The 13,173-nt window shown below is 44.4% G+C and overlaps 1 protein-coding gene across 2 annotated transcripts in view; it reads left to right on the top strand.

Moving 5' to 3' along the window:
* DOCK2 (dedicator of cytokinesis 2) overlaps positions 1–13,173 on the top strand; it is a 447,672-nt gene that overhangs the window by 60,209 nt on the left and 374,290 nt on the right. For both annotated transcript variants that reach the window (XM_030926872.1, XM_030926873.1), the window contains exons 11-15: positions 996–1,071; positions 2,016–2,092; positions 2,648–2,773; positions 4,913–5,037; positions 10,842–10,940. In XM_030926872.1, the coding sequence (XP_030782732.1) occupies positions 996–1,071; positions 2,016–2,092; positions 2,648–2,773; positions 4,913–5,037; positions 10,842–10,940 (503 nt within the window). The remainder of the gene's footprint in view (positions 1–995; positions 1,072–2,015; positions 2,093–2,647; positions 2,774–4,912; positions 5,038–10,841; positions 10,941–13,173) is intronic.

Here is a 13,173-nt window from a genome sequence, read left to right as displayed (position 1 = left end):
AACCCAGTGGAAAGAATGTACCTCTTTCCCATTAGTTTCAGCAGAAGCCCCAGGAGCTTTAATATAGGTCATGTCCTCATCTCCATAGTATTTACTCTGGGCAGGGAGAGATGATTCTACCAGGTCCTATGAATAACTCTGGAGCCAAAGGGAAATTGCCCCACCCTAATCACAGCACTGAGGATGGATGAGGAGAGTCTGTTAGAGAGAATATATACTCAATTTCTCCTCCTGTCTGCTCTCTGACTCCCCTCTTGATCTAGATGCAGTCAGTGGTTGGTTATTACCCAAACAATTTTAATGGCCCCCTGCCCAGTGCCTGGAGTGTTTGAGGTATTTTCTGTAACTAGGGTTTGGGCTTGATTGGAGTAGCTTTTTTCAGCCCTCTCCTACACTCCCATTTCTGTAATCTCCATTCTAGTGTAGGAGTTCTTTACCTTGGTTTTGGGACCCTTAGTGGCTGATTTAAGGAAAGGTTTCAGAGGATACAGGATCCGTCTGGAATCACAGGATTTGAAGACTCTTCAGTTACGTATCTGTACATATGGGTACGCTTATGAAAAGAGGGTGAATATTTCATGAGATTCTCAGATCCTACAGAGACCCAATCACTGCTCTCTGGTTTTGTAGGCACAGTAGACATTCAATACATGCATGTCAAATCCAAACCTAATTGCTGAATTCCAAAGCTATGGCTCTGACACTTTCCTTTTGTCCTCTGCTAAGCCATGGTGCTCTTGGATGCCTCTCTGGCCCACTGACGTCCTAGTCTGCTTTGCTTAGAGGTATTTGCCACGGTGCTGCATGCAAGGAACCTCTGCCATCTGTGTATTGTGCAGCACTGGCTTGTTTGCCATTTTAGGCTTTCCTGACCACCAGGCATCCCAGGCTCTACCTCCTGTCCCACAAGCTCATCCCACAAGCTCATCCCACTGTCATCCCTTTGTGGGAGCAGGAGGAAGTTAAACCATTAATTCATTCTGTCCTCTTTCTAGTTATGGATATAACAGACATCATCAAGGGGAAAGCAGAGAGTGATGAAGAAAAGCAGCACTTCATTCCTTTTCATCCGTAAGACATTTCCCATTTCTTTCCATTCTATTCAGCCACATCCTTTGTCATTAAGAGCTGCTGGAGCTCAGAGGGCACTGGTTCCCTGAGTTAGTGATAGGCAGGTGGAGCCTCCCAAGGGGAGCGCTGGGTGAGAATCATTGGCTCAGTGCCCAGGCATTCAAAACCAAACAGCTTTTCACCCATTCATTCATCAGATGTTATTTATGCCACAAACATTTATTGGCAGCCTGGCAGAGGCTGGCACTGTGCTAGGCGTGGAGGATGAAGTAGTGAACTAGATGGGCCCTGTCTTCATGGAGCTCATAGTATAGATGGGGAATTAAACAGATAATCAGCAAAAGATTAATGCATTAATTACAAGTGCAGCAGAAACCACAAAGCTGTGAAGCAGCAGCATTTCAGAAGCGTGTGGCAGGGAATCCTAACCTCGCTCTCATGGATAGACATATCCGTGACTTACGAGGAGGGCAATAAGGAAGGTGAATATCCTCTCCTCCCCTGTTCCAAAAGGAGTCCTCCAGAAAGCAGGGCTCCAGTTTGAGAGCACCATCAGTACTTAATAACCCTAAGGATGGTCCAGGTAATGAGGCTAGTGACTTTGCTGAAGGCGTGTGATTACGACTTAGCAGGAGCAACTCAAGGCTTTACCCTTGCTGCGCAGATATGCATGTTGAAAGCTTTGGAATCCTGCCTTTTTAAGCATTTTCCTGGAGAATAAGAAATGGCTTCTACCTGTAGCATCAATATTCCAAAATTTCAGAGCCACATTGCTTTGTGATAAACAGTGATATACCTCTTGATAGCATGTATATACCCTGAGCTGACACACGCAAGCTCGCTTTTCACCTGAGGCATGTGGAGAGGCTGGGGAGCTTCCTGGGGCACCTTGAAACACAAGGAGGGCACGATGTGGACATTTCATGCTTTCTCTTCCTTTCCAGGGTTACAGCTGAGAATGACTTCCTACACAGCCTGCTGGGCAAAGTCATAGCCTCCAAGGGGGACAGTGGCGGGCAAGGTATAATGCCAATGTGCCAGTCGGCTGAGCCTGGTCCAGCTTGGCAGCCCCTAACTCTTCAGCAAATGAATCAAAATCCTCAACCCTGGGATGCTTAGCTTTCCTTCCAGACAGACCACTGGGAAGAATGGGAACATATGATCTATAGAGATAAGTCACATCTCCTGAAGCAAATTGGAGGCATGTCCTTGTGCCCAAAAGAAGAGAGGAATTGATACATCCTGAATGTCTCCTGTGTTCCAGGGGCACGTTAATAAGTTACCTTGTTTGATTTCATTCTTACTCCACACACGTGAGATAGGTGGTGTCATCCTCACTTTGGGCTTAGAGAAGCAGGATAATTTGCCAGAGGCTGACACTGCTGGAAATAATTAGTGGGATTCAGACCCAGAGATCTCCCTCTCCAGAGGCCCCGTGGGCTGAGTGGCTGCATCTGTGGCTGTATGGCTCTGTTCCCAGCGATCTCCAGAAAGACAGAGGGGAGAGGTGGCAGGAGGGCCGACTGAGAGAACACTTGCAAAAGTGGACTCTTCACCGTGAGCCGTTCCTTTCCAGGCCTCTGGGTGACCATGAAGATGCTAGTGGGTGACATCATTCAGATTCGCAAGGACTATCCACACCTGGTGGACAGGACCACCGTGGTGGCCAGGAAGCTGGGCTTCCCGGAGATCATCATGCCAGGTGAGATACAGCTGCTCTGACCTTCCCCTGGGGACATAGGGACCAATTCAGCTTGTCTGATTCATTTTCCTTTTAAAGAGTCAACTCCTTCCTTTTTTACTGCCTCTCTCCATTTCTCTCCCTGAAGGTAACCACTAAAACTGATTTCTGTATATCCGAAAGCTTCTATGCATTAACAAAATAGACACACGCACGTAAATGTACACACATACCCCTTTTCCCCACAGATGGGGTCATACTTTATATTCCTTTACTTAATATACTTTATATAGTATTCTACAACTTGTTTTATCACTTAATAATTTATTGTGGACATCATTTCTATTTTACTACACGCAGAACAGTTCCACTCTTTCTGGGAGAATATTGTCATTCTCTTTTAATTTTAAACTTTTTTTTTTTTTTAATATTACCAAAGGAATTCGCGTTCATTGTAAAATATTCAAATGGCATGAAAAGGTATAAAGTGAAATGTTAAAAACTCCTTCATTTCTTTATGTCCAGAAGTAGCCACTGCATTTTCAAATGTGTGTGTAATTTTAAAAAATGAATTTATATAATATTAAACAAAAATTATAGGAGGGCGTTGTTTTAGACTAAGTTCCTGCACCAGCCCCCAACAAACCAGACTGAAAATCAAAACAGAGTCAGCCATGCTAAAGTTTCATGTCACCAAACCTAAACTAAATTGTTATCTGATCTTGCAAGAAATTGGGAGAGTGGGGAGAGATAGTGGGGGGAGAGAGAGATAGAGAGAGAGAGAGAGAGAGAAAAGAAAAAGAAAGAGAAAGAAAAGAGAGAAAGAGAAACAGCCTATTTTCCAGACAGGCCATTTTCAGTTTTCAATGGGCATAACGAAGTTCCCTTTGCTTTAATCCTCACAGCAAAGGGTAACCTGAAGTAACCTGATGTTAACCAATCAGTCACTTTTCTATTTTTCTGTTTCCTTGTTTCATCCTTATGAGAGCAATACCTTTGAAATAACCAATTCACTCTTGTCTTGCTTCTACTTCCTTCAGGCCTTCTCTGTCTATAAAGCCAACTTCTTCTGCTCGGCTCTTTGGAACACTGATTCTATTTTATGGAATGAAGCATTACCCGATTCTAGAATTGCAATAGAGCCAAGTGAGGTCTTTAAACTAAATTTGTTGTAATTTTGTCTTTTGACAATAGTAATACTCTTTTGAAACTTCTCTTTTGTGTCTTAAACTTGTGTCTTGGACTTCTGTTCACGATGGCTCTCACTGACTTGCCTTTTCTTTCCACATTTTTCTGGTGGTGGTCTCCTAGGGCCTGTGCTATCATTTATTTGTCCATGCTTTACCTGAGACTTCAATTACTCGTGTATCCCCTTGTAGGATTTTCTATTCCTTTTTTTTTTTTTTTTTTTTTTTTTGAGATGGGGTTTGGCTCTGTTACTCAGGCTGGAGTGCAGAGTACACTGCTTGACCAGGCTCAAGCAATACTCCTACCTCAGCCTCCTGAGCAGCTGGGACCACAGGCATGTGCCACCACACTCGTCTAATTTTTTTGTATTTTTGATAGACACAGGGTTTCGCCATGTCACCCAGGCTGGTTTTGAACTCCTGAGCTCAGGCGATCTGCCCGCTTTGACCTCCCAAAGTGCTGGGATTCCAGGCATGGGCTACTTGTGTCTGGCGGATTTTCTATTTTTCTTGCCTCCCTTCCTGAAGATCCTCTGCAGCTCCTTCCTAACCCTGTGTCCCTAGGACACATGGAAAGTTGCTCCGTTCTGCTTCTATACAGTAAAACATTGACAGATGTGTATGTTTAGTTGTTTTCATGGGACAGGATCAATTCAATTGGAGCTTTGCTTTGCCTTCCCAGAAGGTGTCACTAGAGGATGAAAATTAAATGATTTTTAATGCTGAGAAAAACATGGCCAATTTTGAGTGTCCCTACTTCCCTTTTTGCAGCTGATTTCCTAGCATCCCTTCATCCCCTTGTTACCTACTTCTCCAGCCTCCCTGATGAGGGAAAAATGCTTTCTCTAAGCAGTTCTGATTTTAATTAATAGCAATCCAGGTGGGGGAGCTTCTTCTCACCCTCCATCCTCTCTAGTTAGCGTCTCTCCTGCTGCAATCCACGCTAACTCTTGTCTCTCTCCTTATGCCTCAGGGGATGTCAGGAACGACATCTACATTACTCTCTTACAAGGTGACTTTGACAAGTACAACAAGACCACACAGAGGAATGTGGAAGTCATCATGTGTGTGTGTGCGGAGGACGGCAAAACGCTGCCCGTAAGGGACTCGCTGCTGCTCTGGGTGACAGGGTCCCCCTTGGGGGCCTCTGTTTGTAAAGATGTACTTTTCCTCTCCGTGATTCTGTTGTCTAAATGCCAGGTGCCTTTGGGATGGTGTTGAATAATGTGATCTACACCTTTTGAGCTTGGTTAGCGCAGTGTTCCGTAATAAGACCTTGTGGTATTTCCTTACACCAAAGCAGTTTTTCAATGTCTGTTCCTTTCCTTTCACAAATCCTTCTTCTACGTATGTATGTATGTATGTATATATGTATGCATGTATATATGTATGTATATATGTATGCATGTATACATGTATGTATATATGCATGCAGTATGTATACATGTATGTATGCATACATATATGTATGTATTTTTGCTTGGTCTCAGCTTATAGGTTAGCTTTCTGCAGTTAAAATGTTCTCATGGAAACCTGAGCTGGTTTATTCAGGCAAAGTCCATGGTAAGAAAGAGGATCAATACAGTGCCTTGGGCTGGTGTGGAGGCTCAGGATGTGCTCAAAGCAGACATTCTCAACACTTAATCTAACTCCCCAGCGCTCAGCCAGAAATGCTGGTGGAAAGCCTTATTCGTAAATTGGCCTCCAGAGAGCTAGCCGGGTGTATTCAGGAATGCAAAGCGCATTGCTATATTTATACAGCATATGTCCTGTCCAATATTTGTCATGTGTGTTTATATTTGTTTGCTTGTATTTTCTTTAAGGTTGTCAGTGCTGTGCCCAGTGCGTAGGAGGGTTTTGTTTCTCGATTCCTCCTTTCAGAGTAGTTAGCTGAAAAGAAAATCAGCTCTCAGGAGAAGTTTTAGCATGGGCGAATATTCCTCTTAGGCCACTGTGAGTGATCAAATAGCCAAGTAGGGCGGGCGAGTTCATCAGAGAGGGGGTGTGAAGATGGAAGAGGCATCAGTTCTGTCCTTGGGGCCTGGAGATCAGATTGATACTTTGTACCCAAGAATAACTAACAGTCACAGGGGAATTACCAAGTGTCAGGCCGTGTGATAGTATGACACATTTCCTTTATTATGCCCCATTTTACAGATAGGGAAACAAAACCTTTGTCATTTACAATAACTCGCCCAAAGCCATAACGTTAGCATATGGCAGAGATGGGATTTGACTGGTTCCAGGCCCTCTGAGATACTTCACTACAATGCCTATACATGTAACAAAATTCTCCAATTTATTTCTCGTTTTAAAAAATGAGGCTAATAACCACTGCTCACAAATTTGGGAAGATTCATAATCATTTTTTAAATGTAAAGAAATCCTCACAATTGCCTTTTGGTTCCTAAAGACTGGTCATGTTAATTAGTATCTATTTGAACAAAATCTAAGCATTGAACGCATCCTCCTTTTGTTGGAATTTGAAACTTTTCCAAAAAATAAAATAAGTGAGAAACACTTGGCTCAAAGGAGCATAAAGGAGCAGAGGGTTTTTATCTGAAAGGGAAATTGCAATTCCCAAATATAGAGATCATTGCTTTGAAGTTACTTTTATCCAACTTACCTGTTGGAGAACTTTTTAACCTCAGCTTCATTTTTGAAACGTTGATACACTTACCTTCGATGCTGCCAAAGGACAAATTAAAAGACACAGTTAACAGGCAAGCAGCCATCTTATCTCCTGTCTGAACCATTCTTTCTTCCACTTTTGTCACCCTTTCAAGTCACTCCCAGCAGGCTGAGCAGATGCACTTATCAAAGATGAGTAGATAAGCAGGGATTCTGGGGGCTGGCATGGAAAGGGAACCGTGGGGCATGGTGATAATTTGTGGTTTCCTCTGTTAGGGAAATTCTGAGGGAGTTCAGTTGACTGACTATTGAAAATTGCTTAGGAAGCCTGTGGGAGGCTTTTCTTTCTTTATTTGCAGAAATAAATATTACTGCCTAATTAAGTGTCAGGCCGCACATTCAAACACTTCTGTTTGATATTGGTGGGCTCCTGTGGGAATGGTCCTCTTTAGAAATATTGATTTCTCCTCCTGCTTTAGGTGCGTGCACACTGTCTTTGGCAGGGCAGGACCAGAGGGCAGAGGAGGTTAGGCCTGCCCATGGCTCTCCTTGGGGAGTCAAGGGCCTTGCTTAAGAGGGGTCATACAGAGAAGTTAATGGGGTGGGCTCTGGGGTCAGGCAGACAGGGTTCAAATTGCAGCCTCCCTTCTTATTAGCTGTGTGATCTTAGGCAAGTGTATTCATGTGTAAAAAGAAATAACAACCTCTTCTCATGGGGTTGCAGGTTAAACAAAAGAGTGGGTGTTAAAACAACTGAAAGTGTAGGATTGGATTGTTTGTAACACAAAGGATAAACGCTTGAGGACATGGATCCCCATTTCCATGATGGGATTATTATGCATTGTATACCTGTATCAGAACATCTCATTTACTCCATAAATGCACACACACACACACACACACACACACACACACAATGTGCCCACAAAAATTAAAAATTATAAAATTAAAATTAAAAAATTAAAAAAAAAAAAAACCATGCTACCGGCACAGCAGCTCACACCTGTAATCCCAGCACTTTGGGAGGCCAAGCGGGGCAGATCACTTGAGGTCAGGAGTTTGAGATCAGCCTGGCCAAAAAGGTGAAACCTCCTGTCTACTGAAAATACAAAAATTAGCTGAGTGTGGTGGCAGGCACCTGTAATCCCAGCTACTTGGGAGGTTGAGACACGAGAATTGCTTGAACCCTGGAGGCAGAGGTTGCAGTGAGCTGAGATCACGCCCCAGCCACTCCAGCCTGGGCGACAAAGTGAGACCCTTTCTCAAAAAACAAACAAAACACACCGTAGGTATAAGGCACCTGGTATGCAGTAAGTACCCAGCAACAGGAAGGAGAGTCACATTCAGAGAAGGGGACAAGTGCAGGGTGAAGCCCTCTGAGGGACTTGAGGGAGTCAAACAGGCAATCCAACCAGAAGCAAGTTCTGGTGAAAGAGAAAGGCTCAGATGCTGGGCCAAGAAACCTCTGTTCTTCTGAGACCAACCAGCTTGAGGCGGTGGAGGCAGGGGATAGGGGAAATATGGGATAGTGGTTAAGACCATGACCCCTGGGGCCAGACAGCCAGGTGCAAAGCCCAGCTCAGCCTGAATTAGTAAGAGGACGTTGAGGCAGTTACATAACCTCTCTAAGCCTGAGAGTCTCTGTCTGAAAATAGGACCAGCAATGGCACTTTACTCTTGTGAATATCAGATGAGGTAATCTACATAATAAGTGTTCATTAAATGTAGCTATTATTATTAGAAGGGTATACTGAACTCCTGGCCTGATTCCTACCTTAGGAATGCTAATTAGCATGTTCCCATGATGTGGTCTTGTGAGAGGAGAACACTGTCTTTCCTAAAGTATGTTCACCTCCCTGGGATCATCTCTTTCTCTTTCTCACCTGATTCCTACCAAGTAAACAGGGCATGTGTTAGGAGCCTGGATTTTCTCCTGCAGAGATGTTTCTTCCAAGGCCAAGCCAACGTGAAAGCCTCCAGGCTTCCTGATCCTTACTCAGATTTTCTTTAACTGACCTAAAGTCTCCCACACCTATGAGGGCCTCTCACTGTTAATTGGGGGCCATGGGGATAGGCGATGTTGAAAATTATGGAACAGTGTTATTTGAGATATATACCATTCTATATTTTCCCTAGAACTGGGCTCAGTCCCTGGTCACAAAGCTGTCTCGGTGCACTTCCCAACACTGTTTTCTTTTTGAAGTATTGAGGGCTAGGGCACTATCTCTGGCTTTTCTCTGACTGGTACTGAGACTATTTTCTCCAGTCTTAGGAAATCAAAAATTTTCATCATCAGTACAGTTTTGTGAGATTCAGTTGCCTGCCATACAGCAGTTTTACTTTCACCAGAGATATATGTGTAGTTTCTGATTTTGTAAGCTACATGGGATTTACTGTAACTACAGAAGCTCCAAGCCCATAAATGTCACCAGAAATAAATCTTTGTAGGCTGGAAGGCATCTAGGTTCTTATAGAATGAACACTGGATGAGTAGTTAGAAGGTCTGCGATGTAGTCTTGGCTTTGCCACTTTTTGGGCAAGTGGCTTAATCTCTCAGGGCCTCAGTTTACCCAGCTGTGAAATGGGGATGCTGACAGTAAGCATCAGAGGTGGTTATGAGGACTGAATTAAGCGAGGTGGTGTGTGTACAGGGCTTAGCGTGATGCCAGACACAAAACCCACTCTAAATGGTTAGAAAGACTTTGGAAGCATGTTTTTAGCTTAGTGCCTCCGGAAGTTCTGGAAGGCTTCATCCCATGGAAAAACAAGAGAGTTGTGTGTCTTCACTCAGTTCTGGTTCATTGGTTACGCTTGTTTTTTTTTTTAAAGATACATTCTGAAAGGACTACTGTGTATTCTGTTTTCAAATGGATTGATTTGGCTGCAAGTACTGTCAGTCAATATTGAAACTGAGCTCATTCCTTTTCCATACCTCGGAAGCACACAGGGAGATTTCCAGTGCGAAGGGCAAGTCTTCCTTTCCCCAGGTTTGCGTGGTTCGCCAGGGCTCATGGAGTGTCTGTATGTGGCCAGCTCTGGTGATGCAGCCTGCGGAGGGTCAAGGATCCGCGGGAGAATCTGATGGAATCTTGTGAGAGGCATGACTTGCCATCAGCATGCCGAGAGGCACTCAGTTTGCAATTGCAGGGGCTGGGGCTCCAGAACCAAATCTTATGAATCTGGCAATCTGAGGATTGAGAACTGTTTGGCTTGGTATACAAACCATACGTAGGGCCCCTTCTGGGTAATCCCAGCTTGGATCTTGTTTGGGGGCCAAAGGGCTGGAATGAACATAGAATTAGGCATTGTTTTATGCGACTAGGGGATCATTCCTTGTTAGTCAGCTCCTTTCTGAACCTCTGAGGGTGATTTTTATGGCAAAGAATAAATGTCCCATTTGGGCATGTGTGCTCTGTGCTCACTCTCTGCTCAGAAAGCCCCTCCCACATTTCTGCTCTGAGCCAACTTGGAATCTTTCTTCAAGATACTCACTCAACTGTCGTTGCCTCCAAGAAGTCTTCCCTGATTCCTCACCTGTCCTTGTGTCCTTCCTCTGTGCCCAACAGTAGTGTGTACATGTGTCTGTCATCATGTTGCATTGCTGTCATGATGTGTTCCCTAATGTTTCCTGCACTAAACTGTGAGCTCACGTCAGGTTCAATATCTGAGCCATTCCCATACCCCAGTGCTCAGCATGGAGTACCCAGAAGATGTTCCGTTATTGTGGCCTGAACTGAGCCTCCTCCCCAAAACCCCCTCGCTCCAGACTTGTTCTCTAAGGCAGGTGCTCAGGAGTCTCTCTGAAGCCTATGCTCTCTCCTTTTGCCCAGCACTGCCCACCGCCCTGATGTGTTAGCTGTGGAAATTCATCAGGAAGAGCTGCTGCTTGGCTAATCTGAGCCTGTTTGTAAACTTGGTGCACATTCACATTTAGGAAACAAATAGGATTAATAAGACTGGCAGTGTGCAGTAACTCCAAGGCTGGTTATCTCTTACAATAAGGCAGTCACATCAATGCCCTGGTGCACTCCAGTGGTTTCCAGAATGGAAGTAATGGAATTTCTGTAGTTAAACGCCTGTCAGTCCAGTGGGGCGCTCCTGTGTAAATCTGTAATAGAGAAGGAGTCATTATGGGCACCTGGCATGAGGGCTAGGGAAGGCAGGGTTGACCCAGTCCCTAAGGCTGGTGGTGGCCTAGGGACCAAACCTGCACAAGCACAGAAAATGGCAATTCTGTAGTGTTTTCTCTCACTTTGTCTTTCTTGGGTCAGAATGCAATTTGCGTGGGAGCAGGGGACAAGCCCATGAATGAGTATCGCTCCGTTGTGTACTATCAAGTCAAACAGCCACGTTGGATGGAAACAGTCAAGGTAATAATTAATAATAATAATAGTAGATGTGAACACATGTCTAGTTCTTACCATGAACCAGGCCCTGTTTTAAGTGGTTTATTTAAATAATTTATGTATTGCTTACAACAGCCATGTGAGGTTTGTACTAATATTTCCTTCATTTAATAGTTGAGGAAACTGGCACAGAACAGGTAAGTAGCCTGACCATGACCACACTGCTAGGAAACATCAGAGCTGGGATTCAAACCTGAGCAGTCTGGCTCTAGGTCTGTGCCCATCGCTGCAACCTGAGGGAGCAGAATACTGACTGGAGCAATTAGCATTTTTTTTTTTTGAGACAGATTCTCACTTTGTTGCCCAGGCTAGAGTACAGTGTTACCATCTCTGCTCTCTGCAACCTCTGTGTCCCGGGTTCAAGTGATTCTCCTGTCTCAGCCGCTTGAGTAGCTGGGATTACAAGCGTGCGCCACCACACCAGGCTAATTTTTGTGTTTTTAGTAGAGACGGGGTTTCACCTTGTTGGCCAGGCTGGTCTCAAACTCCTGACCTCAAGTGATCTGCCCACCTTGGCCTCCCAAAGTGCTGGGATTATGGGCATGAGCCACCGTGCCCAGCCTTCTTCCTTTTAATGAGAGCAGGCGAGCAAGGCAGTTCTGCACATGGACCCTAGACCCAGAGAGTCTGGGTTCGTGTTCCAGCCTTAATGCTCACCAATGGTGTGACCTTGGGCAAGTCATTCACCTGCTCTGTGCCCTGGTTTCCTCATCTGTAAAATGGGAGCAATAGGTTGACTGTGGAAGTGAAAGGATTTAATACACGTAACACTGTCAGACAAGTCCTTGGAAGAGAGTACTTACTCAGTTAATACAACTCCTGATTATACTTGGCAGTTATCTCAGTCTGCAAAACTGAACTAGATTTTACATTCCTTCAAGATGCCCTTCAAACACTTGACCCTTGCCTGTTTTTTACCCACCCCTCTACAAGGCAGTCTAATTGGTAGTGGCAGGCAGCTTTGTGCCTCTCTGTGTAGTTGGGGGGAGAAGGCAGAGGAGAGATATAGTTGTTCCAGATACCTGATGAAGTCTCCCTCCAGGTCCTTCTCATGTGGCATCTCTCTGCAAAATGTTCTGTGGAATACTAAGTGGTCTTTTATTAAAATGACATTTCAGGCTAGGTACAGTGGCTCATGCCTGTAATCCCAGCACTTTGGGAGGCCGAGGTGGGTGGATCACCTGAGGTCATGAGCTCGAGACGAGCCTGGCCAACATGGTGAAACTCTGTCTCTACTAAAAGTAAATAAATAAATAAATACATAAATAAATAAGTCGTGCATGGTTGCATGGGCCTGTAGTTCCAGCTACTCAGGAGGCTGAGGCACAAGAATCACTTGAACCTGGGAGGAGGAGGTTGTAGTGAGCTGAGATTGCACCACTGCACTCCAGCCTAGGCAACAGAGTGAGACTCTGTCTCAGGGGGAAGAAAAAAATCATACATTAAATGTATTAAAATAACATTTCCTTATCAAATGTGAGAAACTTGAGAATAAATATAGAAGTTAAAGGCTTCCTTATGTCAAGTTCTTAGAGCCCTTGAGATGTAAATGTGCTCTGCAAATCTGAAAAAGGAAATAAGAATGCAGAGCACATCCCAAAACTCATTGACTACAGAGCATTTTCCTTTTTCCTAGCGTCATATCCTCGGGTTAGGATTCTGTCAAACATATTTTAGAAATTCCTTGTTTTAACCAAAGCAGGTGGGAGGCTTGATGGATCAATGTGATTGTAAACAACATATGAGAATATATTATGTTAATCTTCATGAAATATCTAGCTAAATTCTGAGGCCAGTCATGAACATATTGGAGGGGCACAGAATGACAGAAAGAACTTCTTTGGCTCTAGGTTATAGCAGAAGTCACCATCTGTAAGGTCTTAGGGTCCTTGGAGGCACCTCTCTGAATCTGAAATGACCCCCTAGCATGTGGCTGGTGGTATTGTCAGCCAGTGGAAATGGAGGCCTGGTGGGTAAGCACCCTGGTTCCCTTGATCACCCTTCCTTGGTGCAGGATGTAACCCAAATGGAATTGTCAAATAGTCCTCTTGTGGGTGGTGCCCATTTCATCAAGCTGCGCTGTTCTACTCAGTGGTGAGGAGTGGCAGAGCTTGCAAGCCAATGTGAGCCCATCACAGGCTGCATAATGCCTGAAAGATGCCCTTTTGGGGTAATTCTTTGGCAGAAGTGACATTAA

The sequence above is a fragment of the Rhinopithecus roxellana genome, chromosome 3 (assembly GCF_007565055.1).
Source record: "Rhinopithecus roxellana isolate Shanxi Qingling chromosome 3, ASM756505v1, whole genome shotgun sequence".
Lineage (NCBI taxonomy): Eukaryota > Metazoa > Chordata > Mammalia > Primates > Cercopithecidae > Rhinopithecus > Rhinopithecus roxellana.
Note: the sequence above shows the minus strand (reverse complement) of the source record. Positions and strands in the feature narration are given on the sequence as shown.